Below are 14084 nucleotides of genomic sequence, written 5' to 3'. Positions count from 1 at the left end.
ATCTTAAGATGGTCCTATTATTTACTGTTTATTTGATAATCTTTAAATACTCAGATTTAATGATTATAAAAGTTGCCCACTTAAATCTCATTATTGAAAAAGATACCTGTTCTTCTGCTCTTGCTGCAATAACTGAGCAGCTATTTTCCTCAAATCCGTTACTTCTTTCAAACCATCATCTTCTTCCTCGGCAAGTAATTGCTCTTTCCCAAGTCTGAAAGGTGACACAAACACGGTTATCCAAAAAGTAAGGCAGATGATATTTTATGCCAGCTTCCAAATGTAGAAACCATTTTTTATTTTTAATAGCATGTGAAAGCTAAAGCCCTATAACGTCCTTGTATTTAAAATGTTAAAATAAGAAATAAAGAATATTTAAGGAATATAAAAACATATCTATCCTCTCAATAGGCAACGTGGCATACTGGTTATATTAATATAATTAATGGCTAAAAGGTAAACTGCACCACCATTTTGTAATTTCTGAAATGTGTAATGGCCATAGTAATTTAACAATGCATATTCTCCATCTTGAGTGTAATAAAGACCACAGAGCTCTATTTGGCCTATCTTTAGAGATAGAAAATGTTATGAAAATCTCTCATTTTATCAAGCCACTCTACTCTTATCAGTTTATTCATTTTGATTTTCAAAATCTCTATGTAAGATGTTTAAGTAGTAGAAATGCAAAATAGATTGACAGACTGGCAATTTGCCAAAAAACACTCATTAAAATATATAGTTTTATCATTCAAACAGAACAAAGAAATTTTAAAATTGTCCTCCAAAGTCTAGTAATTTTACCCCAAAGGTATTTCATTTAAAAAATGGTACCAAGCCTAAGACTCTGTATCTTTACCATATCTTGCATGCCACTGGAGACTCAAGTATAGGCAACTGTCCTCATGAGATAAGGTGAGAAAGTAAGAGATGAACGAAATATAGAGTACAAGACAAAGCACTGTATCTCCCTATGGGGTACCAGAGATGATTAATTAATGACTGTTAAAAAGTTACCAATGAGGTCATTTGGGGGAAGCACAATGCAGAGAAAAGAGAAAAACTTGGGGATCAGAGAGAGAGAGCTAGGTTCACACCCGAGGTTCTAGTGGACACTAGCTAAGTAGTTCTAGACAAGAAACTTCAGTCTCCGAGCTTCACCTTCCTCATCTGTAAAAATGTGGACAATATCGATCCCACAGGATTTAGTGAAGATTAAGAAACATGGCAAAGCACATAGCACAGATCCTGGTATATGGTAGGTATTCAACAAATGCTCCTTCCTTCCTGCAGCTATGAAGTAACTTGAAGGAGTGACTGAAAAATGTGGTAGGTCATATTCCATCATTTCATAAGATAAATGATACAGAAAAGATCCAAAGTACAATTATTTTAATAAAATAGAGAAGTAAATACCCTTAAAATTACCATAACCAGTCTGATGAAACAGAAAGTGTATTAGACCAAGAGTCAGAACACCTGAGTTCCAGACATTTGAAACTCCAAGCCTCAGTATCCTTATTGGTTAAATTATGCCAATACCATCTGTTTTAAAGAGTTGTTAGATAGCTCAAATGAGGCAATGTATGGGAAGGTACAGTATTCTTCAGTAATAATAATGGGTGATATTATAATTACACTTATAGGGGAAAACAGAGTATATACTACACTCAACTTATATGTTCAGTATAATTTTCAGTTTAATTGAGGAATGCAGACAGATGAAATATTCACAAATTAACTATCTGAACTTAACAGGTAAATGAACAAAAAAAATATTCGTTCAAGTAGAAATATCTAAAGAATATTTCAAGTATTAGTAAGTAACATTTCAATTTGAGAATTAGTGTGTGCTTACCTTTTTTCATCTCCCAATTCTTCATTTTTCTGAGATTTTTCAGGGCCTTTTTCTTTTCCCTTATATAAAAGAAAGTTATCATTTTAAAATGTATTGTTCACTTTTGTGAGATTAAGGAGAACATGTTATTAATACTTGTTCAAAGTTTGCTTTACCTTAAGGAAAGTGACAAATGATCCAATAGGTGCATCTCCCTGTTCAGGAACTGCTACATCATCTGTGTTGGGGTCAGTAAAATCATACACCTCCTGGTCTAAGTATAGATTAATATTTATTAGAAAATATGAATAGTAAACAGTATTCTCTGACACTGCAGTGCTTAGAAAAAAGTATATTTTCCCAATAAAAGAGTTGGCCAAAGATACTATAATTTTTAAAGGCCATTTTAAATAAAATATTCATTTTTAATAAGAGCTATGTACATGATATAAAAATAGCAGACACCATATGAATTACCTTTCTGAGAATCAGGTTTACTTCCTACTGAGTGACTGTCATTTCTTGATGTCTGCTCTCTATTTGATTCCGAGACTTGAGAATGAAGGCTGATTGTGTCGTCATCTGATGGCTGAACAGAATAAGCAAAAAGTAAAAATGAGGCGTTTTAAACATATGATAAGGATTAAGTTGCTTTAATATCACATCTTAAGTATAGAACATCTGATTTAAATCTCCAGTTTTCAAACCAAAAATTAATATGAGGTTTACTGTTCTGCTTTTTAAAATGTGCATGTCTTTTTTTCATTTGAAGTCATAAAATGCATGATGATCTTATTTTTAAGCAAAAGAAATCAAGTGTGTGCAAGTGTCTATTTCAAAGCTCTAATAAAATTTTAAAATAAAACAGTTCAGCAATAGAGAAGACTCACTTCCGTTGTAGACAATCGTTTCTCTCCATTATCACTTCCAATTCCAGAGTCAGGGCCATGATTTTTATTTGGATAAAAATCTTCCATACTATGGAAATACAAATTCTAAGGGCAGTTAGGGTTTTCTTCTTAAATAGATAATACATAATTGACCTAAAATTTCCCTAGATAATACAGTCTTACACATTTTTGATATGTAGGATCCTTAAAGACATGAGGAGAAAAATATCAGATCATACAAAACACTTTATTCATGTCCCTCATGTAATATTTTTCTTTCATGTGCTCTGTTGTAAAAACTTAACAATAGCTTATTATTTCTCCTGAGAGATTCAGAAAAGCAGACAGCCCTGCTAGAAAATCATCTTGATAAAGACCTATTTTTATCAGTTTGACAAATTTCACCACAGAATGCTGAAATGTTTTTTAACTTTAATTCATAGAGTTTTTTCTTCATTATCTTTAAAAATATATTTTAGATTTGTAAATAAGGCCCATTTAGTAATTAAGAAAACAGAAAAAAGGCAAAAAAAAGTCTGTGACTCATTGAATAAGCAATTGTTTTGGTGTGAGGATAGAGCTGTCCTTGCAAATTTCTGAATTACAGTATGCCACCCAGGTTGCAAAATATTTTTCACTTTAATTTGCAAATTTACTATACACTCTACAGTGACCACTGATTATGTGCCAAGAATTGGGCTAGGTGCTTTAAAGGTAATACCTTATACATTCCTTGTGAAAACTCTAGCAGGTTAGTGGTGCTTTTTCATTTTATGGAAGAGGAAAGTGAGGCCAGGAGGGGTTGAAAAAATTGCCCAATGACACGCAACTTGCAAATGGCAGTCTAAATTTGTTCCCAAGATTATCTAACACTAAAGTCCCTAATCTTAATCACTATGCTATACTCCCTCCCCAAATACTGATTTTATACTTTTCAAAAGTATATCAACAAACTTAGGGAAGCAATTACCAAGTGTCAAGGCACTATGCTGAACACCTGAGATGAGATGAATTTTAAAATGTTTGGCTTCAAAGGGCTCTCAGCCCAGAGGGGAAGGGAGTATGTTTATATGTTTTGAAGAATATGACAAAGGTAAATATAAAGTGCTGTGAGAAAAGAGAGATTAACTAATTCTCCTTGGTAAGGTTAGGAAAGGCCTCATCCAAGAAAGTGGCATTTGAGATGAATCTTGAAGGATGAAAAGAGGCAACAATTGCTAGCATTTGTTGAGCGTCTACATTGTGTTAGATACTATGCCAGGTACACATCATATTTTATTTATAATCCTTACATTATACAATTTACGCATTATTTCTTTTTACAAATGAAGATAATACAGCTTATAAAAGTTAACTTCCCAAGGGGAAAAATTATGACATTTACTGAATATTATTCATTGAACTAGTTGCCAAGCACACATTTAATTCTCACAACAAGCTTATGAAGTGTGTATTGCTAACATTTTAAATAAAGAAACAGGCTCAGAGAGATTAAATAATTTACACAGCCCACACAGGAATTAAGAGAGAGGTTAAACCATGATTAGAACTGAAATCCATCTGACTGCACTGCACAATAATGCATCCATGTACTATACTAAAATACATTGGTGTATTCGTAATAGACGATAATGATAATAATAAGCTATTTGTTGAGGAATTATTATGGATAAGACATTGTGTTAAGTACTCTATATACATTATTTCATTTAATCCTGACAGCATCCATATGGTTATTTCCCTTTTCATATATAATAAAGCTGAGAACCAGAGATATCATGACACAAGGACATACAGTTATTAAGGGTCGGAGAAGAGCTTCACAGGCATATTATGTCTGACTCCAAAAGCTGATGATAAGTATAGCTACTGTAATGCCTATGTAAAATAAAGAGTTTACAAAATAGTCAAGGCACAGAAAGTAGTAAGAACCATATAGCCAAGAACATGAGTGTGAAACTCAAAGTACGAGAACTGTGAGTGAGAGATAAGCACACTCAAAAGCCAACTTATAAATAAACTCTATTGACCTGCACTGTCCAATACAGTAGCCACCAGTCATATATGGCTATTGAGCATCTGAAATGTGACTAGTCCAAATTGAGACATGCTATAAATGTAAAATACATACTAGATTTCAAAGATTTAAAAGGAAGAAAAAGAATGTGAAATAACTTACTAATTTTTTACATTTAATTATAAGTTGAAATGACATGATATATTGGGTTAAGTAACATACATTATTAAAATTAATTTCACCTGCTTATTACTTTTAAGTGGGCTACAAGAAAATTTAAAATTACTTACGTGGCTCACATTGCCTTTCTATTGGACGGCACTGCTAGAGAACATCTCCAAAATATATCTCAATTCTGTCCACTCCTTTTAATCTCTACTGCAATAACCCTATTCAAGACCCCTTGATCTCTTGGCAGTACCACAACAACCTAACTAGTCCCTGTACTTCTACTCTTGTATACTTCCAATGTATTCTCTCTGTAAGAGCCAAAATAGTTTTTTTTTAACATAATTCAGATCATGTTATTCTCCTGTTTATAACTGTCCAATGACTTCCCACTGTACTTTAAATAAAATTCAAACTCCTTACCACAGCCTCCAAAGCCCCCACATGACTTCAGCCCTGACTACCTCTCCAAAATCAACTTGTACCACAATGCTGGCCTCCTTTCAGCTTTTTAACACAGCAAGTTTCTTCCTAACTTAACGCCTTTGCACATGGCATTATTTCTGCCTGAAATGCTCTTCCCCCCACTCTTGCCACAGCTAGCTTGCTTTTCTCCTTCCACGTCTTGACTTAAAACCTCACCTTCTCAGAGACATTCCCTGACCACACTCCTGAAACCTGTTCCTTTCTTTCAAAGCAGTCACCACAATTTGAAATTATATGTGTGTGTGTGTGTGTGTGTTCTTGCTTTATTTACTGACTGACATCCTCCACTAGAATGTGAGCTTCATGAGAGCCAAGGCCAATGTGTATATAATTAAATAAAAGATACCCTGAACCTGCCGGTAGGCATTCAACTGATATTTATTATTTATTTATTTATTTATTTATTTATTTATTTTTGCGGTACGCGGGCTTCTCACTGTTATGGCCTCTCCCGTTGCAGAGCACAGGCTCCGGACACGCAGGCTCAAGCGGCTATGGCTCACGGGCCCAGCCGCTCCGCGGCATGTGGGATCTTCCCGGACCGGGGCATGAACCCGTGTCCCCTGCATCGGCAGGCGGACTCTCAACCACTGCACCACCAGGGAAGCCCCAACTGATATTTTTAAAATAAATAAATGACTAATACAATGAATGCTGTTACTAAAGTAATTTTTAAATAAACATAAAGCATACTAATAGAGATTAGTATATGAATTAATTCTAATTTTTATAGAATTGTTTGGTCTACTATCTTTTATAATATTAAACAAAATAATCTTTGGGAACTAAATTTAATGTTCTGATATTTAATTCTACTGAGGCAACAAAAATATTCAAGAAAAAGTCCTATTTGTGAATTCAAGAACTTGCACTGTTAACAACAGTATACTCTCATCCAACTCCAAATTATTTTCCATGCTACTAGACGGAATTATGTTTTCATGAAATTGTTCAGACCAATCTACATCTCGAAAGGATGAATTAAAAACAAAATATCAAATCTAACATTTCAAAATCTCATGAGTAGAAAAACACCAATATCATAGAGAACATCAATGGTAACTCAACTTTGATCCAGACATAAAGAATATGAAGGTGAAAGGTATCCCGAAATGTCTTGCTCTTCCACTAACCTCAGTTCAAAGTCAAATTCTACTTGTTATTTGAAACGTACAACAGAGTGATCACAGGAGTAAATTAACAGTTGTCAAGTGCTGAGAAATTAGTGTTTCTGTACTATAATGTCAAATCTTTACATTTTACTACTAAAAGCTTTAATAATAAATTTTTGAGAAAATTCCAAATGTATTCTAGTATACCAAAAGTTCATTCTATGATGGTGATATTTCACTTCAGCCAATTATTTAACACTGGGCCAATCAGTCTAAGTATATTCAGTATACCTGAGATTAATAAATATCTTTTATATAGAAAGAAGACACAATCATCATGAAATGAGACTGTCAGAATATTACATTACCTGTCTGTGAGAGGTTGGGAGGGCATTCTTTTACTCAATGATGGAAGATCCAGAGAATCTGGTTTCTTATCCATTCTGCAACATGCTTGGATATTTAAGTATTTAAATATGTGTACTTTACCTTTTAAACATATCTGTCAGTAAATAACAAAGATTTAATTATATAGGTCCAAATATAAATGTCATCTACCAATTTATTGATAAATTTTAATAATCTCAAATTATTCGGAGACATAACAATCATGAGAGATACTTTGCATATTTAAATAATTTGTACTTCTGACACTAGGTGAAAAAAATCTGACAACACTGATACCAACTAAAATTCTATTGCGGTCTCTGTTCTTATTAGAAAAAATAAGTTAATTTTTCTGTATTTCACTGGGTTTTTTGTTAAAAGCACAATGTACAAACCACTAAACAATATAAAATTTATAATTCATGAAAGTTGCCTTTATTCGAAAAAAATGAAAAGAAATATATTCATTGTAGTGGTGAGAACAGAAAATAATAATCCATGTAATTCTTTAAAGTAATCTCATCAGAATCACTAAGTCATTTGGGCTAAACACTGGAAGAAAGCTAATCAAAAGAATGCAAATATAGGAAAAATGAATTTGTTGAAAGGTGTGACGGTAGGCCAGTTAGAATAAAATAAAGCTTTAAATGGTCAATTCAACTAAGACAATATCCTGAAAAGTTATTTTCATTGGTGATAAAGAAAAGGAATAATGAAGGGAAAAATACTATGTGAAAGAAAATATTCTATATAAAAAAGATAGACAATGCACAGTAGGGAAACAGTAAGTCAGCTTTACAAAGGTTAACTACAGTCACCATAAGTGTTATCGAATAAATATTTCTCAAAAATTAGAATAAAAAATGTTTTGTTTTACGGGCACACATAACCTAGCAACACACAAAACAATGAACAAAGAAAACAGTAAGAAAAGTACATTAGAATGTAATTATCATTCCACGTAGAAAGGATAAACCTAACAGATACCAGATCTGACCTGACCACTGAAAAACTTCATTTAAGAGGAAAATTTAAAACATCTGAGCTATTAGAATATAAATACATTACCAATTAAAATGTATCCTATTATCTGTCCAAATTATTTTTAAAAATTATCTATTTCCAAATTAAATGATGGCAAATTACTTTACTTTCTTTTGTAAATTTAATTTATATCATAATAATTCATGTACATAGTTTTAAAAATCAAAGTGAATTACAAAACTGATAACAAAAACTTAATCCCCCATTCCACCCCTTTCAATCTCTAAGACCCAGTCCTCACATTCAACTCTTTCAGTTGGTTTCTGCTTTTTACCTTCATATTTATAAATAACATGGGTCTAATGCTATTTTTTTATTTTTCAATTATATATTTTATTTATTGAGGTCTTACTAAGGAAGATGAGGACTTAGATTCCTTACGTTACCACTACCACTGAGGCATGAGATAGATGGGCTCCTGGCTGAGCAGCTGGAACCTGTCCCCTGTGGACAGATATTCCAAGATAAAGATAATGGCAGGAGCAAGGAGGAGCTGAGTCCTGCTTGGATGAAAGATAAAGAGACCATGTATTTCTCATTCTTGAGGTCAAGGAGACCTCCCCAACTACACATGCGCAGAAAGGTTCCTCAGAGGTCAGAGAAGGGAGGGGGCGCCAGACCATAATATGTTTGGTTAACTTCCCAGAAATCCTTGCACTGGAATCCATCTGGCTGAAAGAGGCATGCGCACACAGGAGAGGACCCTGAGTTAAACCAAATATGGACTCAGAGCCAGGCAAAGTGAGATGATTGGCCAGAGGAAACCCGGAAGAACTGCCCTATATAAGTGATTTGAATCACCTCTCTGGTGCCCTCCTGCTCATTAAGGAGGACGCCCACACCCTTTCTCTCCAGGTGTGTATCTCAGCTTTGCTTCTGTCTTAACAGTTTCTCTGTGTGCTCTCCCACTTGTGCTGTGTCTCTAAACTTTGTACCTGTTTTTACAGTTTTTGCCTCCTTGAAACATTCTTGCTTTCAAACGTGGCAAGAGCCAGGGAAACTTTGTTTCTAGCCTCTAGCCCCTGGTGGTCTAGTGGCTAGGATTCCTGGTTTTCACCCAGTCTACCCAGGTTCAATTCCTGGGCAGGGAATTAAGATCTCACCTCAAGCCATCGCTCACTGCTGTCTCCACAAGATCACCACCACTATCACATATCATCAAACCACCTTCCTTCCATCCCCAATCCCTACCAACTCATATAAACATACTTCCTCCCTCTTCAGAAGCATAACATAGTGGTTAGAGCATGGATTCTGGAGTCAGACTACCTTGGTCTGAAACCAGGCTCCACCATATGCTAGCCGTGTGACCTTGGACAAGTCACTAAACATCTATGCCTCTGTTTCCTCCTATATAAAATGAGGTATAATGACAGTACCTGTTTTATAGGGTTGCTATAAGAAATGAATTAATGCATGTAAAGCATTTTCAACAGTGCCTGGAGCATGGTAAGTGCCATATAAATCTCTGCTATTATTATAACTATGTCACAATTTTTCATTAAATCAAAATCCAGTATGTACAATATTATGACCAAGAAAATATTCACAGATGAGCTACACAGGTTAGTTAGATTACACTTCCTTTCTCCTGTAAGTTTTTTTTTCCCTAAAATGACTACTTGTCCCATTTTTTTCCTCTGCATAATTTTCTGTATGCCTATTACTAATTCATTCCTGACTCTGACAGAACTGTAAAACATCGCTCCATATTGACAAACACATCAAGTCAGGTATCAATTTCTTTCTTCTTTTTCTATTTTCTTTTTGGAGACAACCCCCCTATTCCAAACTGACTTGTTGCTCTCTAGGTCTATGCATACCTGTTTATCTTGGACATGAATTCTTTCTTAATTTACTCCCTCATTTTGATATAGTATATCCTCTGCTAGCTTCCTAGTAAAGGGTGCAGGAGAGCTAAAATTTCTGAGATCTTTCATGTTTGAAACTTTTTTCTATCTTACATTTAACTGATAGTTTGACTTTATAAAGTTGGAGATATTTCCTCAGTCTTTGAAGGCATCATTCTAACATCTTCTAGCTTCCCATGCTGCTGCTGAGAAGTCATTCTGATTACCACCGCTATGAATGTGACCCATTTTGTTTCAATGGAAGCCTTTCAGTGTTTTTGGTCTTTCATGTTAGAAATTATTTCTGCAATATCTAGTGATCCATTGCTGTCTGTTCATTTTCAAAGTGAAACAATAAGAAGTCAAATGGAAGCTCTATGTATGAGGGAGAAGTTTGTCAACGGTGAGCCTCACTGTCTAGATTTCAGACAGTGACTGCACACTTCTTCAGGGGCCTGCCAACGATCAGTATATCTATAGGTCTTTTCTCCTAGTTCAGTCAGTTTACCAAGAGAGAAATCCACCAACTCTGCCTGAGATATATAAGAGAGGCTGCAAGTATTCTGGGAGCCAAGCAAGAGACATCTACTGGAGAGTCCCAGCATTCAGTATGTAAGCATTCACTGTTTCCAGTATGGGGTCTCACCCCTACCCACAGCTGTACCTGGAGCCCCTGACTCTGGTTGAGTCTCTCTATAGCTGTGCTGTCCAATACAGTAGTCACTAGCCACATGTGGCTATTTAAATTTAAATTTAATCTAGATAAAACTAAAAATGTAATTCTTCAGTCACACTATGTACTCTCAAGTGCTCATTAGCCACTTGTGGCTACCACACTGCAGGTTTAGAACATTTCCATCATCACAGAAAGTTCTAATAGACAGTGCTGCTCTAAAGAGTAAACTCCAGGCTTATATTGAGGCAAGGAACTATACTCATTTGGCTGCTGAGCTGAGGAGGAGAATCTGAGAGAATCCACCTACTCCTCAGAGTAAACCCTAGGCTTCTGCTAAGGCAAGGGAGGGGAAGTCATGTAGCTGTGGAGCTAAGGACAAGAATCAGAGTGTCAACCTAGACCTGTAGTATCAAATATGTTAACCACTAGTCATGTAAACCTATTTAACTTTCAATTAATCAAAATGAAATTAAATTGAAAATTTGGTTCCTTAGTCGCACTAGCCATATTTCAAGTACTCAATAGCAGGTGGCTATGGTATTAGACATCACATGTTATAGAACACTCCAATCATTCAGAAAGTTTACTGGATATCAAAGCCTTAGATATTCTACAGCCCTTCATGTTTTCAGTCTTTCATACCTATATTTGTAGTTACATGATTCCTTCAATAATCACAAAAGAAACAGTCAAGCCATTCCCAGGTTTAACACAGTAAAATCAACTTGCTTCTTGTTGCCTTCTCCCACAGCAGACACAGTTTCAGCTTTCCCCGTCCTGCTAGGGCAGCTACTACCAGGACCCCAGCCAGCCTAAAAAGGCACCTCCTTTGCAATGAGTGGAATGCACCTTTGTAGGAAGAAAAAGGCAACCTGTCTTCTGGATGTATACAAACCCAGTGCCAGGGCATGTAGGTTAGAAATAGAGTGCAGGCTGGCATTTCACTACCATGTGCCTCCTCAGCCAGATACTCTTGTGCCGTGTAAGTAGAGATCCTAGTTACCACTATTTCACTTATTTTCCATTTTCCAACATTCTGTTGCCATCTCTCCCCTGCTGTCCTCTTCTGTCTCGTTCTTTGTCCTCGTGGGTTTACAGCTTAGTGGATTCCTATGCTATCATTTTAGTGGATTCCATGTGGATTTAATTCTCAAACTAAAAGTATGAATTAAAACTTTTCCACTTGTATATTTTTCTTTCTGTTATGATTCCACCTATCAGTGCTAAAAATGTATTCCAATCAATCACACAACAAATCTCAAGTAGATATATACCTGAGTAGGACAGAGGTAGAAACTCCATAGTCTATCCTTTTAAAATAACATAGACAACCAGAATTATCAGTTCACAAGCAGAAAGTTGATATCTGGGTGATCCAAATCCTAATCTCTAGAAAGTACGCTAAACCTCCTGCCAAAGTGAAAAAGTCACTTCTCAGAAAAACTCTTTGAGACAATACCTCAAAAACAAATTGACTCTTAATTCTGATGCTTTTTGATTTACCAGTAACAGATATAATTCTTAATAAAAATAGAAGAAACAAGTATCATTGTTTAAAATTACAAACCTGCGCTGGTGGTACTTGCAATGGATTGTTATCCAAAATTATTACTTGTAAATGATGCAGCTTCCTGTAACAAACTGGAATTTCGGTCACTTTATTACAAGAGAAATCCAGCTTGACTAAGGGAAGATCTCCTAATTCTGTTCAGGAATAAAAAATAATTAAATTAAATTCTACATAGGTACTCTCTTATTCACGTGAGTAAGAACAGTGAGCATCTTACCATCTGGCAATACATGAAGATTATTTCTTCTTATATTTAGCTCTCTAAGTGATTGTAATTTTCCCATTTGTTGGGGAAGAACCTGAATCTCATTGCAGCTAATATCCTAAGGAAAACAAGAAAATAAAATTATAACAAACTAACAGAGAAATAGAGATGTATTTCAACTTTTAAATTAAAGCACATGGCTAATAGCTAGTAAAAGTCACCTCTAATGTCATTTCTCTAAACATTGATTATCAGGCAGATTTCCATTTATATTACATCGAGAAATCAACTCAGCACAGTTAACATACATTTTTCTGTGCAAAAATGTAAGGTTACAACTTAGTACTACATAAGTAGTACATAAGTCAGCCTTTTGAAAATCTCAACTAAAGACCACTCTTACCAACTAAAAACAGAAGTAAGGATGATCCAGGTGCTCTTCATTCATAGGTAAAAATGAAAGACAACTATCAATCATTGTGATAATTTGTCAATTATAGTAGTTGTTTTGAGATACTTGGTTGGGCAGAAGCTGAGAAAGTCAAGGATTTACAGATGTGAGCTGAAGAACCAAAGACCATGGTCAGAATCGATTTAACTAAACCTATTTCTCAAAGGGATACAAAACATGAGGGATTACAAGCTCAAAATTTTGTGGCTCACGTCATAACCAAAAGGCATTCTAGGAGATCTAATCAGAAATATCTCAGGGTTAGGTTAAAATGCAAACCCCAATTTAAAAGTAAACAATACCACCTTTCCATAATATGAGGATAAAGGCACAGCTTAAATTATTTACTTGTGGTCCCTCTCCCTCCCCTTTCTTACTATCACATCAAAAAAAAGGGAAGAAAAATCTGCAACAAGATCTCAGGCAGCAGTCATTCCAGACACACTGCAAATGAAATTCATGTTGTACTGCAACTGCCCCCAATTTCCAACTTTCTGGAACTGACATTAGCTTGGAGGGAGAGGAGTGGCACATACATATATTGTTTTATCAAAAGTAAAAAAGGCAGGAGGGTAAATTCAAAAGAAGATAAAGAATATTAAATAATATCTAATCATCTAACCCACAGATGATTTAAAAAATGTATCCTACATAATTCTTTCCAACTATATCTAAGGCATCTTCATTCAACAACAAATATTTATCAAATACAAACTGTTAGGCACTGTTGTAGGTGCTGGGGACACATCAATGAATAAAACAAACAAAAATTCCTGCCTTCGCAGCTCCTTATGGAACTTGCATTCTAACAAGGGGAGTAGATTATACAATATGCTAGAAGGTGATAAGTGCTATGGAAGAAAAAAACAGAGCAGGGTAAAGGAAAATGGCAGTACTAGTAATAGTGGGGAGGGATATTAGCAATTTAGACTGTTTCATAAAGAAGCTGATATTTGAGCAACATTATCAGAGGTGAGAGTATGAGCCATGCCAATACATAAGAAAGGAATATTCCAGACAGAAGGAACAATAAATGTAAAGGCTCTTAGGCAAAGCATGTGTGACATGTACTAAGAACAGCAAGGAATCCCATGTAGCTAGAGGGAAGTGGGCAAGGGGAAAGCTAGGATGGAGGGAGGGGTAAGACTTCGGCTTTTACTCAGAGACATGGGCAGGTACCAGAAACTTTTAAACAGAGGTATGACATGATCTCACTTATGTTTTGACAGGATCACCTTAGCTGTTGTGTTGAAGATAGGCTATTGTCCAAATGATGAATAATAAAATTTTGGGAAAATGCCCATTAAAGCAAATACTATGGCTTCCTCCCGAAGGTGCCTAATACTGAAGATTTCCATACAAAAAAATCCATAAGAATTTGATAGGTAGCT

At 35.2% G+C, this 14084-nt stretch overlaps 1 protein-coding gene across 1 annotated transcript in view; it reads right to left on the bottom strand.

The window, feature by feature from the left end:
* LRCH2 (leucine rich repeats and calponin homology domain containing 2) overlaps nucleotides 1-14084 on the bottom strand; it is a 91694-nt gene that overhangs the window by 39133 nt on the left and 38477 nt on the right. Inside the window, exons 4-11 of the mRNA XM_060002925.1 lie at nucleotides 12255-12360; nucleotides 12035-12171; nucleotides 6879-7012; nucleotides 2728-2815; nucleotides 2315-2426; nucleotides 2014-2111; nucleotides 1859-1917; nucleotides 107-214 (exon numbers count right to left, since the gene is read on the bottom strand). Of these exons, the coding sequence (XP_059858908.1) occupies nucleotides 107-214; nucleotides 1859-1917; nucleotides 2014-2111; nucleotides 2315-2426; nucleotides 2728-2815; nucleotides 6879-7012; nucleotides 12035-12171; nucleotides 12255-12360 (842 nt within the window). The remainder of the gene's footprint in view (nucleotides 1-106; nucleotides 215-1858; nucleotides 1918-2013; nucleotides 2112-2314; nucleotides 2427-2727; nucleotides 2816-6878; nucleotides 7013-12034; nucleotides 12172-12254; nucleotides 12361-14084) is intronic.

Source organism: Delphinus delphis, chromosome X, assembly GCF_949987515.2.
Source record: "Delphinus delphis chromosome X, mDelDel1.2, whole genome shotgun sequence".
NCBI classification, from domain to species: Eukaryota; Metazoa; Chordata; class Mammalia; order Artiodactyla; family Delphinidae; genus Delphinus; species Delphinus delphis.
Note: the sequence above shows the minus strand (reverse complement) of the source record. Positions and strands in the feature narration are given on the sequence as shown.